The 18,068-nt window shown below is 39.2% G+C and overlaps 1 protein-coding gene across 5 annotated transcripts in view; it reads right to left on the bottom strand.

Annotated features, from left to right (window-relative positions):
* Positions 1-18,068, bottom strand: part of tox2 (TOX high mobility group box family member 2) — a 105,028-nt gene that overhangs the window by 33,861 nt on the left and 53,099 nt on the right. For all 5 annotated transcript variants that reach the window (XM_080301598.1, XM_026166865.2, XM_080301596.1 and 2 more), the window contains exon 3: positions 8,043-8,102. In XM_080301598.1, the coding sequence (XP_080157724.1) occupies positions 8,043-8,102 (60 nt within the window). The remainder of the gene's footprint in view (positions 1-8,042; positions 8,103-18,068) is intronic.

The following is an 18,068-nucleotide window of genomic DNA, read 5'->3' as shown; positions in this document are numbered from 1 at the left end:
GCTACCTGATTTTGGTGAGCTCCTAGAGTTTCTCTAACACAGCCTCAAGTCATTTATTTTACACCAACTGCCGTTAAGTCTTGCCACTGGGCAGCCATCTTGAAACGCCTCTGGGTGCTTATTCTTTTTTGAAGCATTATCCTAATTTACTTTAATTTTAGTGGTTGCCAGGTAATAAAACTGAATTTTAAAAAATCCAATGGCCAACTTTACCCCAAAGTAAACTCTTAAAAAGCTTCTTTTCCCACCCTCAGTTATACTTCTACCACCACCTCTGCTATTAACAAACTCTCCCATAGGTTTCAATTCAGGATTCTACTGTATTCAATGTCTCTGATGATAGTTTCATGTATCTTGACTCTGAAGTATACTCTGATAACTACAGGCTTTTAATCCATTAATATGCCATCAAGCAACAATTTTGCCAATTACATGACAAAATACACTAAGAGCAAACATTCAGGCTTATCTAATAATTGCGAGCTGCTGTGTGCACTAAATTAACATGGTGCCTATACCTTTGTTAGTGTTGTCCCTGGATCATTAATAACTAATGTTGGTCCAGGTTCAGCACTACAAGTTACCAATCACATTGCTACCATATGATGTCATAGTTTTGTGACATGAAAAAACACAAAAAACTGCTGATCTCCACTCAGAACTGGTCACGTGCAATATTGAACCTTGACCAACATTAAGTATGTTGATCCAAAAACAACATCAACACAGGGATATCAGCTCAAGCAGCTATCACAAGCTTTATGCCAGTTTATTTATATTAATTAAACCTCAGGATATTAGCATAGTCACTCTTAGCAAGCTGTACTGTTAATGTGTGCAACCCCAACGAGATGCTAATGTGAATACTAATTCTTGGTCATAAGTTGGCAACAAATTCAGATATAGAAGTTACTCTTTTAAGTATGTTTGGTTCAGTGCTAACCCAGATTAGTACAGTGTTTCCAGTTCTCATTACATGCCACATGCTTTCACTATCAGTCTACTGCTATCATGCTGACTAAACAAATCTTGCAACAAAATCAAGGGAAGCATCAAAGCTCCTCCCTTATGAAAAACACTCAAGTTGAAAATGCTTGCAGGACAGAATTTGAACATCAAGCCTATTGCTAGATCACGGCACATACTGTTCCATAAACATTGCACAAGACAAAACATAGGTTATGTTTAGTCCTGTCAGGTGTTTGGTTCTATATTCTGATGTGACGAAGTATTAACAGGAGCTAAAATGATATTAGTTGCTCACAGATCTTTGCAGGAGTTCATTAAATGTCTGCAGAGTCATAAAGTAAACTAAATCCAACATTCATGCATAAAGCGCAATAACAGTAGCTTAATTATTTATGAATAAAGTTATGAATAGAGCCACAGTTTTACAGCTAAGTTGTTTATATACAACAGTCAGAGCTTGACCATAGCTGTCGGCGGCTACGGGTGTAGTGAAATGCATGTAATTAAAGTAACAGTTAAACTGTCAAATAAATGTATATTTTTATTTGTACTTAACTTCTGGGACTACCATGAGTTAAAAAAAATAATGATTTGAATATTTGTCTACAATACCTAACACGCCCAGTCCAACTTTCCTCTGTTAGTTTCTCTGCATATTAGTCATTGTGTATGGGAGTATTTGCGATAACCAAAGGGATCTAGGGTTTTTTGTCGAGTAATCAGTTCATATTTGAATGTGTCTCTCTTTCCAGAGTTTCTAATTTTCTTCTAATGTTCTTTCGTGTCCAGTATCTCAGTGTTTCCCTGTTTTCTCCTTCCTCTATCTCATCCATGTCTTGGTGCTTTCTTTGTTAACCTGTCTTAGTGCATCCTTATTATTTGGCTTTTGGCTGTTTTACTTTGATAGCTATCGTGTGTCATGTTTTTGTATTTACTTCCTGTCTTTATCTTCCTTCCTTTGTAATTTCCCTCATTGAGAACAGTGAGTGTGGGGTGGTTAATTATGGCCCCAGTGCAGTGCTCCCACCTGTGTCTTGTTGTCCAGTCAATCCGCTGTACATTTTTACAGAGAGGGTTAGATTGTGTGCTGGCTTTTGCGGTCTGTGTTCTGCTCTTGCCCACTGTGTTTCCTATAACCCCACCCTACAGCACTACATAGAGGGATAAAACCAACTCACAAATACATTTAATATAAAACTATAAAAGCCTTTTTGCCTTAGGCTTTGTACCAACATTTTTGCTGTGCGCTGTTTAACTAGTTTAATAAGAGAAATTGTACCACCTCATTTCTACTTTCTCTAAGCACAGGAAATAAGTCAACATAGATCGATAGCAAGTCTGGGCTTTTTTCATACCTTGAAGATATTGCATCAATAATTAACCAGGTATTTTGCTAATGAATTGTGGCTGAATGGTACATTTTCCTCTATAATAACCCATAACCTTTTTTCACAGCCGTGAGGAAAAACCAATTCATGGGAAACTTTACTAAAAAAATTAAAAATAAATGAATAAATACAAATAAAAAACAGTTATGAAAAGGCTGACTAGACACTGCATTTCCCAATTTCTATTATACCCTAGCAAGAGTGGGTGTTTGTTCCTTATTGTTTTATCCAGTTGGGTGAAAGGCCTGCAGAAACACATTAAAGTTGAATCGCATTAGTTTCATCTGATCACCTAGGGCAACATGGGGACGGACAGCTTAGCAGAGCGAGGCCCTTATACAAATACACAGCTGTGCATTTATATATAATGCCATGTCAGATGAGTATTTCAAACAGAGAGCTTTTAAACAGGGCAAGAGAGAGAGGAGAGAGAGGTGGGGAGTTTCCAAATGACTGTAAAAAGGCCACGGGGACAGAGCTTTCCATCTTTCTGCTGCCGCGACAAATATGCCTGCACATCTTTTTGCTTTGTCTCCGCTCCCTGCTTCGTCAGCGAATGGCTATAGAAATATTTTGGCAGGCTGCTCTTTGTTTTCATTTTCACAAAAGATGCAGTGAGGGAGCGAAAGGGAGAAAGAGCGAGAGGGAGATCTGCTGGGTAGGAAAGGTAAAGGGATGTTGTCAGAGGTTAGAGGGACATTTGAAAAGAAGGACAAGTACAAGGGTGTACATGGAGTATGAGGACAGTTTATTGGGAAGTGGAATGAAGGCAAAAAAAAAAGCAAAATTGAGGGATCGGGGAAGAAGAAAAGGGTGACCTAGAAGAACTAGTAGAGGATTGAGAGTCAAAAGGAAAGTAAACCAGGTGAGGTGGGATAAAAGAGGCAGCAGAAAAAGGGTTAGAGATATTGGGGTGATGGGTAGAGGGTAAAGCACAAAGTAGGGGAATCAATAGGAAGAGGAGGGGGCAGGTGGAAGTGTAGTAGAGGAGGAGCCTGCCATTCTGGTACCCAACTCCAATCTAAACAGCAAGAGGAAGCTGTAAATCAGACTAATGCGACCAAGCTGTAATTCAGACCAGCAGTGCCAGGGCGCTAGTGCGGGGACCCCGAACGGCGGGAGTGTACAAAATGCTGCCGAGAGGCTTTAATCAGTGCAACGATCCAAAGATACGGTCTCCCCCAATCAGCGGGCTTCCTGTCAGTCACACACGACTGAACCGGACCAATCAGGCTCCACCAAGGTTCCAGACATGCTGGCTGGGCTTTGGGCTGCTGCCAAACAAGAGAATTATTCATCTAAACTGGAAAGGTGGAATGGGCCTTTAATTCAGAGCATAGAGGGAAGAGGTGATAGATTTGTCAAAGGTTGGACATAAAAGACTATGGGATCATGTTCTACAATGGCTCATCAGAAACATATGGTGGAAGATGAGAGACACAAGGGAGCTTTAGAGAAGGACTTAATCATATTCATAAGGGGGGAGTTCCTGCAAGTTTAAGCACCAGAATATGTGACAGGCATATCTGTTCAGATCTGTTAACAAGAGCTCTTATGCCAATAAATCTCTCATTAAACACGAGATGAAAAAAAAATCACACAAAAGCCCCATTATGAGTTTAATCTGACAACTTGTTTAATAAACATAATGATGTTCACAGCTGCTGACTGTCCTAAAAAAAAAACCAACCAAACAAAAATAAAAATATTTCCATCGATCTTTGTCTAGTTCTCCGTGTCTAACATGTCTAACAGATCTGCTGTTGGCAGTCACCTCTCTAATTACAATTACAACACCCATGGGACTTCCATAATCCTTGCCAGCAATGAGCTACAAAATAGTAAGTGAGATGAGAAATTGCATCAAACTTACCATGAAAACATCATTCGAACTCCGAGCATGTAAAACAGGCAGACAAACTTTCAAATTGCTCGCTATCAGAAGCTGCCTTTTTATACCTGCTTTTCACTCAAAGGGGAAGGAGGGCAGTGCATTAACTTAAAAGTGAGCGGAAAATGCAAATGTAGTCCACTTTATCATCAGGCATTCAAACAGACCCTTTCAACTCGACAATCCATAATATTTCAGCTTTGATGATCAGGAAATGGCCGTGGCTCGATGGTAACACCGAGCTAGATTCTGCTCTGGTAGTGGTGTAGTAGTAGAACTAGTGTGACTGGCTGGGCTACACACACTGTGCATGTTAAAGCCACATGCAGAGTCTTGGCAGTAAAGACGCTACAGCAGCAGCCAATCAATAAAACCTTGTTACGCTAATTGCGAGATCATAATCTCCATTCCTACTTCTGCTGAATATCCAAACAGTCACTCCATTAGCCGAATTATTCCCCTGTGCAGTTTCTCCATCTCCACCCCTCCCCCTTCCATTTCCTCCTCGTGTTCTCTTTTCTGTGACATATTTCTCTCAAACAGCAGTTCTGCTAAATTAATTCATAAGTCAGGGAGAAAGACATCAAAAGAAAACATTGTCAAGGTAAAGTGCTGATGAAGTATATACTGTTTCTTTCACTTTGCTGTGGAGCTATGAGAAGGAATCTCTCACAGTGCATTATCTTTGATCGTGTCGCTTCGCACTGCTCTGTTTAGTTATAGCGAGAGGAATCTTACCTCAGGTGATCTGGTCTACTAAGACCTTTATGATACAAAAGCCTCTCTACTTAGGAGGTGCTCTAATCCTTGCCACTGTGGAGATTTTCTCAGTTCAAACTGTGACAACACTAGGAAATACCAGAGCTTCTTCTCGTTGGTTACTCTTTTCTACAATGATGCCAGGACAATGGCCAGTGGCCACAGGGGCAGACAAAGAGCTTGTTGATGCTAAGACCAGGGTCCATGACCTTGTCATTGAATCACTAACACTTTGTCACTCTGCTTGGGGGGAAAAGAAACTCTACAGAGAACTAAGGAGGGTCAGACAGCGATGCTCATGGGAACATCGATATGACAATGGCACTGACCCCATTTCCTTGTGACTCATCACTAGAACGTACCCATCTAAGCACTGAACAGTCTGATAAGGTTGCGTTGCCAGATTTACTCACCAGCACCCTGTGAATGACCTATATGAATGTGCAAGACATATAGAAAATTAATTCATATAGGTAAGCCACGTTAAATAGAGCAATTACATGGTGAAACCGAAGTGAGAGAAAGCCGAGCACTGAAAAATACACTCTTCACAGAGTTTCGAGGCAGAACTGCTGACCCAAATGCATTTAAATGCAACGGGGGTAGAGACTGAAAAAGAGAAACAGTGAGCAAAAGAGCAAAAGAGGGGGAGTCAGAGAAAATGGGTGAAAGATAAGTTGAGGGAGATAATAAAGCAGCAACCACAGAAAAGTCAGCTTTAGGCAGTATGATTAGTTTAAGTTCGAGATAGAACATACTGAGAATAGCAGAGCACACTGCTGTATACCGCACCCAACTGTTCTGTAAGAATAACACTAATTAATAAAGGATAAGTCTTGTTTTACCTAAACACTTGCAAACAGCACGAGCGTTAATGCAGTTGCTTCTGAGGAACACGAAGCATATACTAGCAGGTATAGAATCGTATTTTTCGTGTCGCATTAGTGCAAGAAATGATTGCACTTTATCAAAACATGCTTTGATAATGTCAATCAAACTGCGGCTTTGTTCCAAATTTAGTGATTAAACACTGAAACGGAAAGCATGCATGGATATAAAAAATCCCTTTATTAGTGCTTATGATGTCGTTGATGTGAAATGCATGATGAAAATGAGCTACCGAGTGGTAGTTTGAGAACATTACAACGAAATAATTAATTGAAAAGTTAATGCATAAAACGAGTGAGGTTACATTTTGTGTGTGCTGACCACGAAGACGGTGTAATGTAAGAGTAAGTAGAATGGGTTAGTGACGATTATTCAAATTGACAAAGTTCAGTGAACCGTCTCAACAAAGGTGCCCTCAACCTTTATTTACAGTGACTTTTTTCCAGCGCGATCGCACTATTTAAAAATCTGCTTGGATAAAAAATGTAGCACAGCTAAAGAGGTGCAGATCAGTGATTTTTGGATTTTCCCATCTCTATGTTTTGTTGTCAGAGTGTGTGTCCACCCCTTAGGCCTCCCTGATTCTAGCTGTCAGAGGGAACGAGAGGCTAAACTTGGTGAAGCGGAGAATAGAGCAAGGCACATGTCAAATGTGAGGGGATCTTGAGTAAACAAAGTATAACACAGAGCAAAGCAAAATCGTCTCTCATCCTATCACCATCTTTCACGCTATTTCCCTCTGTCTCTTTGTCTCCTGCTTCCCTGTTTTCTACCTATCTGCCGCTCACTCTTGTCTTCTCTAACAAACCGCAATGCTTCGCCCTCCCATCAGTAACTGGTGCTGATGTCTAATCAGTCAATCAGCACTACAGTAAAGCCACATGTGCTATATGAAATTAACTGATAAAAGTAGTGGTTAGCAGTTTTTTAGAAAGTGAAGTATCTGCATGACAAATCTGTCAAATAACAGCGCTGTCCCACTTAAAATGACTTTGTGGCAGTCCTAATAGTCTGAGCCTTCTGAATTAACTTTACATGTGTAGAAAAGACAACACAAGCAGCTCTGTGTCCTACTCTGGGCCATAAGCCAAACCTTAACAAACCAGAGCATTAAGAAATTTAGCAAAAAAGCAAATGCAACTGAAACACAGAACTACTGTAGCCTACGGGTTGGTTTTAATAATTGCAATTGACAGGGACAAATTCCCCGCTCCCCTGTGTATGTCAGATGGGCTTATTCCCAAACTCCACAAATCCCCCAGTCCAAACACAACCATATGGTCTCCCAGTTGTTCATGACCAGCTGTGCTACAGTGTATCTGGCAGGGTTGCCATGTGCTATAGAAGAGCAGTGACTCGCCCATTCTAACTTAATAAATTCTTTGTAATGAAGCCAAAACATTTCTTTATGTCGGCTTTTGCCAAAATTGTGTGCAAAGAGAATGACTGAATATCAGGAATATAGGGAAGTAAAATTGTATGACGACTGTCACTTTACAGTAAGGTCAACGCTCTTTTTATGGGAAATTTGCATAGTTTCACTGGTTTAGCTTCTCTGGTTTCTGTGTACTTAGCAGAAATCTAATCATGATAGGTTAGTACTGTGATGAATTGCTAACCCAGTGCCTACTGCACTATAAACGTAGCAGCAGTGTTCAGCTTCAACTTATAAAAGACAAGAACACGTTTTATGTTTTATATTATGACGTAACCAATCGTATATTTAATAAACATCATGTCTTATATTTCAAGAATATAGTTCTTTAAAAAATGCGCTTACAGTGCTTAATTTTAAAAGAGGCATTTGAATAAGCAGATTAAGTAGTCCATAAATTTCATTGTCAAGTACATATGTAAAAATGTTGCATTACCAATTTTACTGTTAATTGCTCTTTGAATGATTGTAACATCATTTTATTTGTTTGCATGCAACATATGGAATATAGCATGTTCTGTGTGGCATATCTGTGAGTCTAAAAAAGAATAAAATATCTTTAGTCCACTTGCTTTCAGCTTATGTCACATAAGTGTGTGGTTCCTTTCAGTAACAGCGACTTATTGTACATTTCAACAAGACTTGACAACAGTGAAAGAAAAATGGCTTCAAGACTATTTAAGGTCTTCCATTATTAGAAATTTGGACTCACCTGGTTTGGTGCGAGGAACTCGTGATTGTTTTCGTTCATGTACATGTTGTCACCATCAAACTGTAGTGCAGAGACACAGGGAGTGAGAGAGAGAGAGAGATGAGAAAACAGTGAGGCAGAGGCCAACAGATCACAAAAGGGATAAAAAAAAAAGAAATTCTGTCAGTCAGTGCCGATACAGAAAGAGTGTAACACTGCAGCCTAATGACTGCAATAGACCTCGATGCTCCAGTGAATGTCAGTAATTACAGTTCATTAGAGACTTGTATAATTAGGCCCTGTCAAAGCTTGTGTAACTCACACTCTTCCTCTTAGCTTGCCTACAGCCTGAGTGTGTGTTTGTAAGTGTTATGCACACCTAACTGCCATTATTCTCCGTGTGTCATGAAGCAACAAAGGCACAACAGAGTAATAATCGCAACTGCAGCCACCGATGTCTAGTTAGTTGACTACCCAGTTGGTTCAGTCAGTCAATCTTGCACATTCATATCTACTAAAGAAAAGGTTTTTTTCATTTTCTTTCCAATTGCTCTAGAATGAAACGGTCTGTTGGTTGGTCAGTGAGTCCACCACTTTTAAATAGTTTAACATGTATGGGACATATTTTCATAAAATAAAGTACAAATATCTAATATTCGGGGATTGTCCCTCTGGGGAGTTTTGCTCCACCACCATCATTAGATTATTTTTTTACTTAATGACATTGCCATCGTCAACTACTGCATGTATTTAATGCAAATTAACAAATGTTGATTTGTGTTAAATTAACATTTGCATTTAGTGCAACATCAGTCATCTATGTCTTTCTCAACATTAGCCTGCTAGTACTGCCATTATTAGTATATTGTTTTGCAAGCCTCTGAGGCTCTGTAGGTGCTGATTTGTAAGCATGAAAGGTTAATCAAAGGCAGCACTGATGGCAGTAAATAACCTTTGTAAGTCAGCTATTACGTAGTATTAATCAAGAAACTGATCTACTGTGCTAGAACGTCTGCTTGAACAAGTACAGGAGTTTCTAGTTTAAATGTTAACAAAGACAAGCATTAAAAAATATTTCTGTTAAGATCACTCTGTTAAGATGAGACAAGTTTTTCACATGGAATTACATTTAAAAAACAAAAAGATGTAGATACCATGAAATTACCAATTGTTTTTTAGCCCCACTTTGAAGCTTCAGCTTTAGCACTATGATCGCTGCCATCTATGTGCTTTTTAGAACCAGAATTCACTACGTCAGGACAAGAGACTCGAGTGCTACCCAAGCTGCATCATTAGAATATATGTGTGAGATGCACAGGTCTGCTAATTAATTGCAAGTCCAGCAGAGACACAAACAACCGTTTACACCTAAGTCCAATGTAGAATCACCAATGAATCTAACATCCGTGTCTTTGGACTGTGGGAGAACATGTAAACTTCACCTAGAAAGGCCCCAGCCGGCCAGGGGATTCAAACCCAGGACTTACTTGATAACAGGTGATAGTGTTAACCACCACACCCTTAATTCAAATTAATATAAATACAAAAAGAGAATGTGGAACAAAACTTGTATAGTCTGTTTGCACAACTAACCACACTGTCGGAAAAATTCAGATCATTGCATTCAAAGCTGTCTAAAAGTCACCGACATCACAAACAAGGTCACCTACGTTCTCTGCCGTTAAACTTGTTATTTAACCAGTTTCACAGTTTCAGTCTGTGGGGACTGACCTGCTTTGGGAACCAGCCTCAAGTGGACATTTTAAGAAGTACACTTTTTGGCACTTCTGCATACTTGCAAGTTTTTCAGACCCACAAGTTGCTGATCGTCTTTGTTTATATTGCTTGTTATATTTGCAAATAAAAAAATCATAAATGTAAAGCAAAACATTATCAAATTTATCAAATTATGATATGACACCAGCCTGTCACGTAATACACTAATAACCAAAAACAACATGAAAAACATGACAAAAAACATCCCAAGCCAACATTTTTACCAACCCTGCCACCTATTTAGTGATACACACAAAGAGAACAGCCTTTAGCTTGTTCTGCACTTTGCTAGTTAAATCAGGACAGGACAGGACAGCCCAGCGATTTCATAGCTCAGAAATACCAAGCTAAAGAAGCCTAAAGGGGAGGCATAGGCTAGAGAAAAGGTGACAGTTTGAGGTTATGGAGAGGCGATGAGAACGACAAGGGTGTATCCTGGAGCTAATGGGGAAGGGGATAGCAATCTTGTGCAAGTAGGAGGCCAAGTAGGGAACATACTGTAGGTATTTGGGGGGGGGGGGGGGGGGGGGGGGTTAGAGAGATACATTTAAAAAAAGCACAGGGAGCATGAATGACACTGACATAAAGGAGGAGAGGAGAAGGGCTGTAGCTGCAGTAGTGGCGACAGAAGCCTGTGGTTGTTCTGGCTGTACAGTGATTAACACTGGGGTCACAGCCAGAGGCCGCAGCTCGAAAGACACGGGCATATAAACATGCGCACACATTCACACACACGCACGCTCGCTCACACTCTCCCAGAGGCCTTCCCTCCCTCTCTGTCTGACACTATTTGGCACCAACCATTTATGAGAAAACAAAACACACCTCAAGACAGCTAGTAGTGGCCGAGATGAATTACTGTTGCTACTGTAAGGTCAAATAACGTGACTGGTTTGTGCCTACAGTGAGTCAGAGTGGGAGGGTGTTTCTCAAGCTCTGGCATGGTGACTGAAAATGGACCCGGGTCTTATTGTAGCAATTTTTCACCACATGCAAAGTGTTGCAGGGACCAATTTATGCAAATCACTTGTTCTTTTTTATCAATTCTGGGATTTTTTTCCCTTAACATTCCAATATTTCCATTTAAGTTATACTCAGATTCAACTCCAGCACAGTTTTCATTAACATTTATTTCCATCTTCATACATAACACATTGAGGGCAACAAACAAACCAAAGTACAAAGGCAATTCCTTGCAACATTATTGAATTCGAAGCCCCAGTTCCATTTCCATGTTATCATTCAGCCTCTGATGGAACTGTTACTTCTAGTGCAATAATTTCTGCCTGATAGCACTATTAGTTTGCAGAAGGAACAATCATTGTATTCTGCAATGAAAATACAATCACGTTCTTGCTCTTGGAGAATGATTTTACATGCTGTCCTACTCACATTGTGCTAGATGTCAAGGTGTCTTAGAATAGTTTATTTTCACAACTGCAAACCAGATCTCAATGAGCAAAACAGGGTAAGTGCAAAACAATTATATCAAATGTCAAAGGAGCAAACTGAGGTCTGCAACTGTGCTCTTGCTACACAATGGGAGGAGTCTCCAAGGGCAGAGCTGTTAAAATAATAAACACCATCTAAAATCAGAGGAAAAGGTAAAAATAATCATTTCCTGGTACTGTGAGGTTAACAACTGGTGAGTGTACTGTACACACAGTTTTTACAAACCTCGGTTGTCATGCTGTGCTGATTTTTATTTAATGCTCTCACTCTAATCTGGAGTACGTCAAAAGGAATGATTTTACCTTTTGTGAAACGAAATTACTCCCCTTTCTTGCCTAGACATAGATGAAACCACCAATACCATTCTCCTGTCTCGACACCAAATTGATGACAATAATTTAAAAAACAGGCAATTAGATTCACTTGGCTGAGGAACCAGCTCATCTGAGTAAAGACCTTTAAAAAAGGGTTAGAAAACCTACCAGTTAACACATTATCTCATTACATTTTATTTGTTTAGAAAGAAGTAAGGACAAGAAGTTTTAGCAGCAATTATTTTTTTAGATGAGACTGTGTCTGGTCTTTATGCTGCGCTAAGCTAACCAGCTGCACTTGCATACCTTTTCTTTTGTGTTATTAAAGGCCAAACTCAATTCTAATCTTTCTGAATGAGCTTCGTTCAGCCAAGCACCTAGCTGAAGTGTTATCTCATGTTAGACGAATGTGTTTTATTTTATTATATTTTTCTTGTTTGTCTGTACAAATACGTGTGTGTGTGTATATCTACACATATATTCATATTCGTAAATGAAAATACATGTAGACGAGTATATATTGGTTTTTTTGTTTGTTTTATTATGTCTGAAATAAATAAAGATACAAAAGTGTACTTGACCAAGACTCTGAAGGCCTAATTTGATGCTTATCTCTAACCACTGACCTCTGACTGCTAGCCTCCAAGACCTTTAACTGACCACTGAGATTAATTTCCTCATTTCAAACAGAGAGAAGACAGACAAGGGCTCTGACCTTAGAGTAGATGATGCTAAAAAACACATAATTCATTATAATAAAGGCCTTTGGCAAACATTTAATCTACTAAAGTAATCAGGAAATAAGGGATGAAAATAAAGGAAAAATAAGTTGAAAAGTATACCAAATCTTGACTTTGTATAATCTGACTCTTAATTCGAAGATGTTTTCCCTAGAAGTCATAATGTGTGAACATAGAAGTAGCGGATATATGAGGAAAAAGGGAGGTTTGTAAGAGAACAGCATGCATGTCGTGTCTCTCTGTGTTTGCTTTCCTGTGGCTTCGAGGTCATTAATCATAGCGGTCAAATCTACAGCAAAACAATTGAGCAAAGGAAAACACAGACAGAGAGAGAGAGGTTGAAGGGAGGAGGAAAAACAGGGTGAAGGTGGGAGAGGTAGAAAGCTACAGGGAGACAGAAGAGGAGAAAATTTTTGAAAAAGATTGAGGCTTGAGAAAGAAAAGGGACAAGTTAGGCCTGTAGAACTGATGCAGCTGACACCAGTTTCTTGTTTGCATAGCAGAAATGCAAATAGAGAGTGAGGGAGAGAATGGGAGGGAGAAAATAAAGTGGGAGAGATGCTATAAATAACTTTGTGTTTGCGTAAAGCCAAACCAATGTCAGTTTGATGCAGGAAGTGCACCACAGTTGCAGAGGTTATAGAACAGTTGACTGAAACGCAGCACATCAGAAACTGAGTTTTGCAAAGCCTTCAAACATGGATTCACACCTTTAGTTTAATCTAGTTTCATCCATTCATTGAATAATTTTTATATGGGATAAATGACATTTAGGATTTTTTTAAACTTTTAAATAACACTGGATTTGTTTTTTAATGGATAGTAGATACAGTAATCTTCTGTAAGGAATAAATCATATTTGCCTTTATTTGTTATGTTCGATGAAATGAATGCAAATGGATAATGAACTTTCACAGTATCAGTTCTCTGTCATATTTCAGGTTTATACATAGCAAGTAATTTTATATTTTATAGTAGATATATAAATCTGTATTAATGTACTTTAAATATTTCTGTTTTTTGTTTAGATAAGCATAGATTATATTGAGGATGGAAGTAAAACATCACGTTTTCATGTAGCACTGGGAAGCAGATGGAGGAGTATGAACTGAGATTATTCTAATTCATAGACAAGAATAAATATTTGTATTTTTCACCACAATCACTGTCTAAAAACAACTGCATTGTCATACCATTTGTACCCAACGGTTATGTCACAAACATTATTTTTAATGTTTACAGAACTTAAAAAAGGGTCAACAAGTTTTATGCTAAAATTCAACTAAATCAAATCAGTAATGAACAAATAAGAACTCGACAGAGCTCGACAGATATAGGGCTGATTTTAAGACCTATATTCATACCGATACTTGGTGATTTAAAAATGTGATACATAGGCTGATATTTATGTCCTTTATGTCAGAAACAGTTTTGCACCTCATTTGTCATGTGTGGTTATCTATTTATTCATTTACACTGTCCCAGACTCTGCTTTGATCAGGTGGTTGTTGTGTTTGTGGCGTTCCAAACACTTGTTGTCAATATGAAAGTTGTAGAGTGTTCCTCTAGGCAATATCAACACTTGTAACACAGATGAGGGGTGTTTCTCCTGTCTGTTCTTTACAGACATTTATTTTTCATTTATCAGGTGTTTAAAAAGCTGATACCAATAACTGGCAAATAGCTGACAGTGGGCAATAACACTGGGCTGCCAAAATACTGGTCGGACTATGCTGAAAAGTATTCGCCAGTGCTGAGTACTGCTTAGATATGAAAGCTCTCTTTAACCCAAAATTAAAATTTGTACAGCCTCAATATGTTGGACTCAGGGCTTTTTTTTATCCATTTATTTAAATGGATTCCTTAAGTTCAATCGGTACATGGTCAACTCACTAAGCATTTTGAGATCAGTTTTATAGCAAATCCCAACTACTATTACTATATAACTACACAACGTTCTTTCCTACTGTCCTGCTAACCTGTATTGATCTCGATGGTTTTCTCATAAGGTTACTGTGAGCCCAGCCGTGCTTTCCTGTGTGTACTGAGTACAAAATAACAGAACCCTTAAATGCAGCCAGAGATGTTTTAAATTTACAGAAAGATGAAACAGCAGAGATGTGGAGAAGAGGACTTTACCCTCCTCCCAGTCTTTTTCAGGGTTACAGCATGAGCCTTCCTAGTTTTCCACACCAGCGTAACTAATCGCATGTCAGTCAATGTGCCGATGGAAAGAGGCAGCAGTCAAAATACCTGTGTCAGGACTGTGGTCATTAGAGCATTCAATGACTCACTGGCAGGCACATATACACGCAAACAGACACACAAACATTAACGCGCACACACACACACACACACACACACACACACACACACACACACACACACACACACACACACACACACACACACACACACACACACAGGCATACAGACATAACCAAAGTGCAGAAAATAAGTGGGATGGTGTGATATAAAGCAGTATTGCACTGCATGTGTTCACGTGTAGATATCTCTGCTGCTACATATATGGGCTTCTCTGGTTTGTATGTTCGCACACACATACGACATGAGCGTGGGTGCATTATGTTTTAAGAGCTGGATGTATGCATTCTGCATACTGGCCTTTGTGTTTGTGCACTGTCTCCTGTTCCATCACACACACATTGATCCCAGTGTGATAAAGATAACGAAGTTAGCCCTTTCATAATATTTATTTTCCCATAACAGACCTGCTCAGCCACGCCCAGTCATATAACTGCATGCAGATGAAATGTGGTCTTCATTACCTGAGAGCCTTAACACAGAAACTAGTGAGGAGAAACAGAATTGCCCTTCTTTCTCGACTGAAAGAGCACGAAATGAATTGAAGCAGCTGAGATTTTTTACATTACCATGACAAATACATTGAAGTGGGGAGGAGAGAGCCAAAGGGAGCGGCAGAGAGAGAGACATGATGGTAGACAGAAAAGGGCAGACCAGACAGAACAACCAAATTCTGCGAAGAAGAAAAAAAAAATCAGCTCAATTTGTGCTCGACTGTAAGCTGTGAGCTGAGAGGAGAAATAAAATAAGGCATTTAGCTGGGGATCATGTTAAACCATGCAAGTGAATGAGTCTCCTGAGGAGAGTGTTCCCTCTCTCTCTCTTATGATGGACTTAATTGCCTCTATCAGTGTTAAGATATAACATTTATCTCAGGTTTATTGCTCAGCTTTATGATCTTGTCCATCACGTTGAGGGGCTTCAAGAAGCATGCCACTTTTCAAATGACATCTTAAAATAATGCATAACTGATTAGAAAGCAACATGGGGGGGGGGGGGGGGGGGGGGGGGGGCATAATTTGTATCTGGAAGATGAGAACATTTTTCACGATGAGCAAATCTGGTATCTGTGCAGGACAGTGAAGCAGAATGTTTTTGATGGTTTGCTGGATGGATTACTCTTCTGTTTCTGGCTTTTTCAAAATGCATGGTTCACTGGACTAAAGGCACACACATCTCCCCCACCTCTGACCCCCGAAAGCTCTGGGTAGGTGTATGGTTTCAGATGGCCAGACAATCGTACCATTGTGCTCCTGTTAACACAATGAAAACAAAGCTAACACGTCGCTGACATTCAACAGCCCCCACTCTGCCTAACCTTGACTTACAACACAATAATATGGAAGATCAAGTGAAATATAGCAAATGAGATATCAAATCGCACTTAAATCATGCACAAATCAATTGTGTTGATTTTTGTCTCCACACGAGTATTTAACACAGAGTCAGAGCTTTGCATGATTTTAGAATGCCACATCGTTCGTATATTATTTCATTTCTTTCAGGTGTGGTTCTGATCACCTGAAACAGACAGCTACTCATCACATGAAGACTTGAAAACCACATCTGCTTGTTCCATTAAATCTATTAAATCCACTTGCATTATATCATAGTGTTTACCACACAATAGGAGCCTTTCAAGGGCAGTCCCGGAGGAAGCCAACAAAGGACCCTCTCTTTCAGGGACTAGTCAAGTAATTCAGAAAGAGCCAAACACAATTTTTTTGTGTGTGCATGGATCTTCTCCACCAGACCAACAAGCCACAATTCCACTAAGTCAAGAGAAAGGCTGTCAGAAAAGAGGAAGAGAGCAAAAAGATACCTGCTTTTACTCACAACTGCCTTATTTAAACATGGAGAAATGTTTGCCCATAAAATAGTGATCCTGTGTAGCAGAAAAAGCATAGACCTAGAAAGAAATGTTAGGCAGTGATTTTAATGTGGTCCATCTGTAGTAACCGGTGCTTTATTGTTACATTCACCTGAAAGGTAATGTTTTCAATAACCGTATCACGACACATTTCAAAGTAAATCCTAGATTTCTACAAAGCCTGTACATGAAAGATGTGATACTATTTACACTATTAGAATTTGGCAACTTAAAAATAGTTGAACGTGAATGTTTGACCTGTTGTGAATACCTTACATTTAAAAACTCTGATTTTATTAAATGTGGAACATCAAAACCGATGAAGACATAAATTAATGATCAACTAATCAATTAAAATTTACTGCTTGGTATACTGTGACAAAATATCAAATCTGCCTTTTTGTTAAGAAATAGAGATATTTTGATTGAAACCTACTTGCCCTTTTATACATCATGCACAAGCACATTTATTACTTTCTCAATTAAAATTCTGTTTATTGTCTTGCTTTATTCTGCACAGTGTAGCTGTTAAAGAATTTTAAAAAACAAAAAACAAAAAAACAACCCGGTGTGCCGGATCCCAGTAATTTAAAAAAAAAAAAAACAGAACACACACAATATAGCACCATCGGGAGAAAAAAACACAACGTTTTTGTGCATTTGGGAACTCACCATGTATTTAAATCTAAATGCAGCATCCAGTACCATCTACTTCTGTCAATAGGGCTCAAAATAATTCACTGTTCTTTCATTCACTGCCATGCTGACTCCACATCCAGCCTCTGCCACTAGCATTTAGGCTGAATTTTCTATTACCAATCTAATTGCACATTCCACCCTGACAAGAGCTCATTAAACCTTAATTATACACATGTTGTTTTCTACAAACATCTCCATTTGGGTCTCTCTGCCTTGTAATTGTTCAGCAGGGACAACCAGTTGAGATTTCGCAGATTGAAAGTGAATAAGAGAGAGCGAGAAAGAGAGAGAGAGAGAGAGAGAGAGAGGTAAAAGGAATGAGAGAAAGAAGGAAAGGGAAGAAAAAATACCAAAGAGAGAGAAAGAGAGGAGTGTCTGGAAGTAGGTCATGCCTCTCCATAAACAAGGCATGGTTTCTAAAATAATATACCCATCCAGTGGAAGTAATGCCAAACAACTGAGTGAATGTGGAGCTCATGTAATATTTACAGAGCACTAATACATAGATGACAGGTCTTTTTCTCAGCACCCCGTCCCCTCCCCTTTCCAAAGCCAGAGGTTTCTTTTTTTCCCCCTTTTTCATCTACTTTTTTTCCTCTTGCCATTTGAATTTCAGAGAAAGCCAACTACATTGATATCTCTGGCATGGAGGCGGATTGGCGAGTGTTAAGATGTTGAGTTTCCCTTACTTTCTCCCTTCTTTTCTGCCTCTTGTATCGTTCGTAAGCCCCCTACCACCAACTCCGCTGCCACTCTCTACATCGTTCTCCCCACATTGGCTTCGGCTGTGATGTTTTCACACATTTGTTACATTTTCGTGGGGCAAAGTGGGCCTTAATCCTGACTCTTTGAGGCATGGGCGATGATATTA

This window comes from Astatotilapia calliptera, chromosome 5 (assembly GCF_964374335.1).
Source record: "Astatotilapia calliptera chromosome 5, fAstCal68.1, whole genome shotgun sequence".
Taxonomy (NCBI): domain Eukaryota; kingdom Metazoa; phylum Chordata; class Actinopteri; order Cichliformes; family Cichlidae; genus Astatotilapia; species Astatotilapia calliptera.
This window is presented reverse-complemented; position numbering and strand designations above follow the sequence as displayed.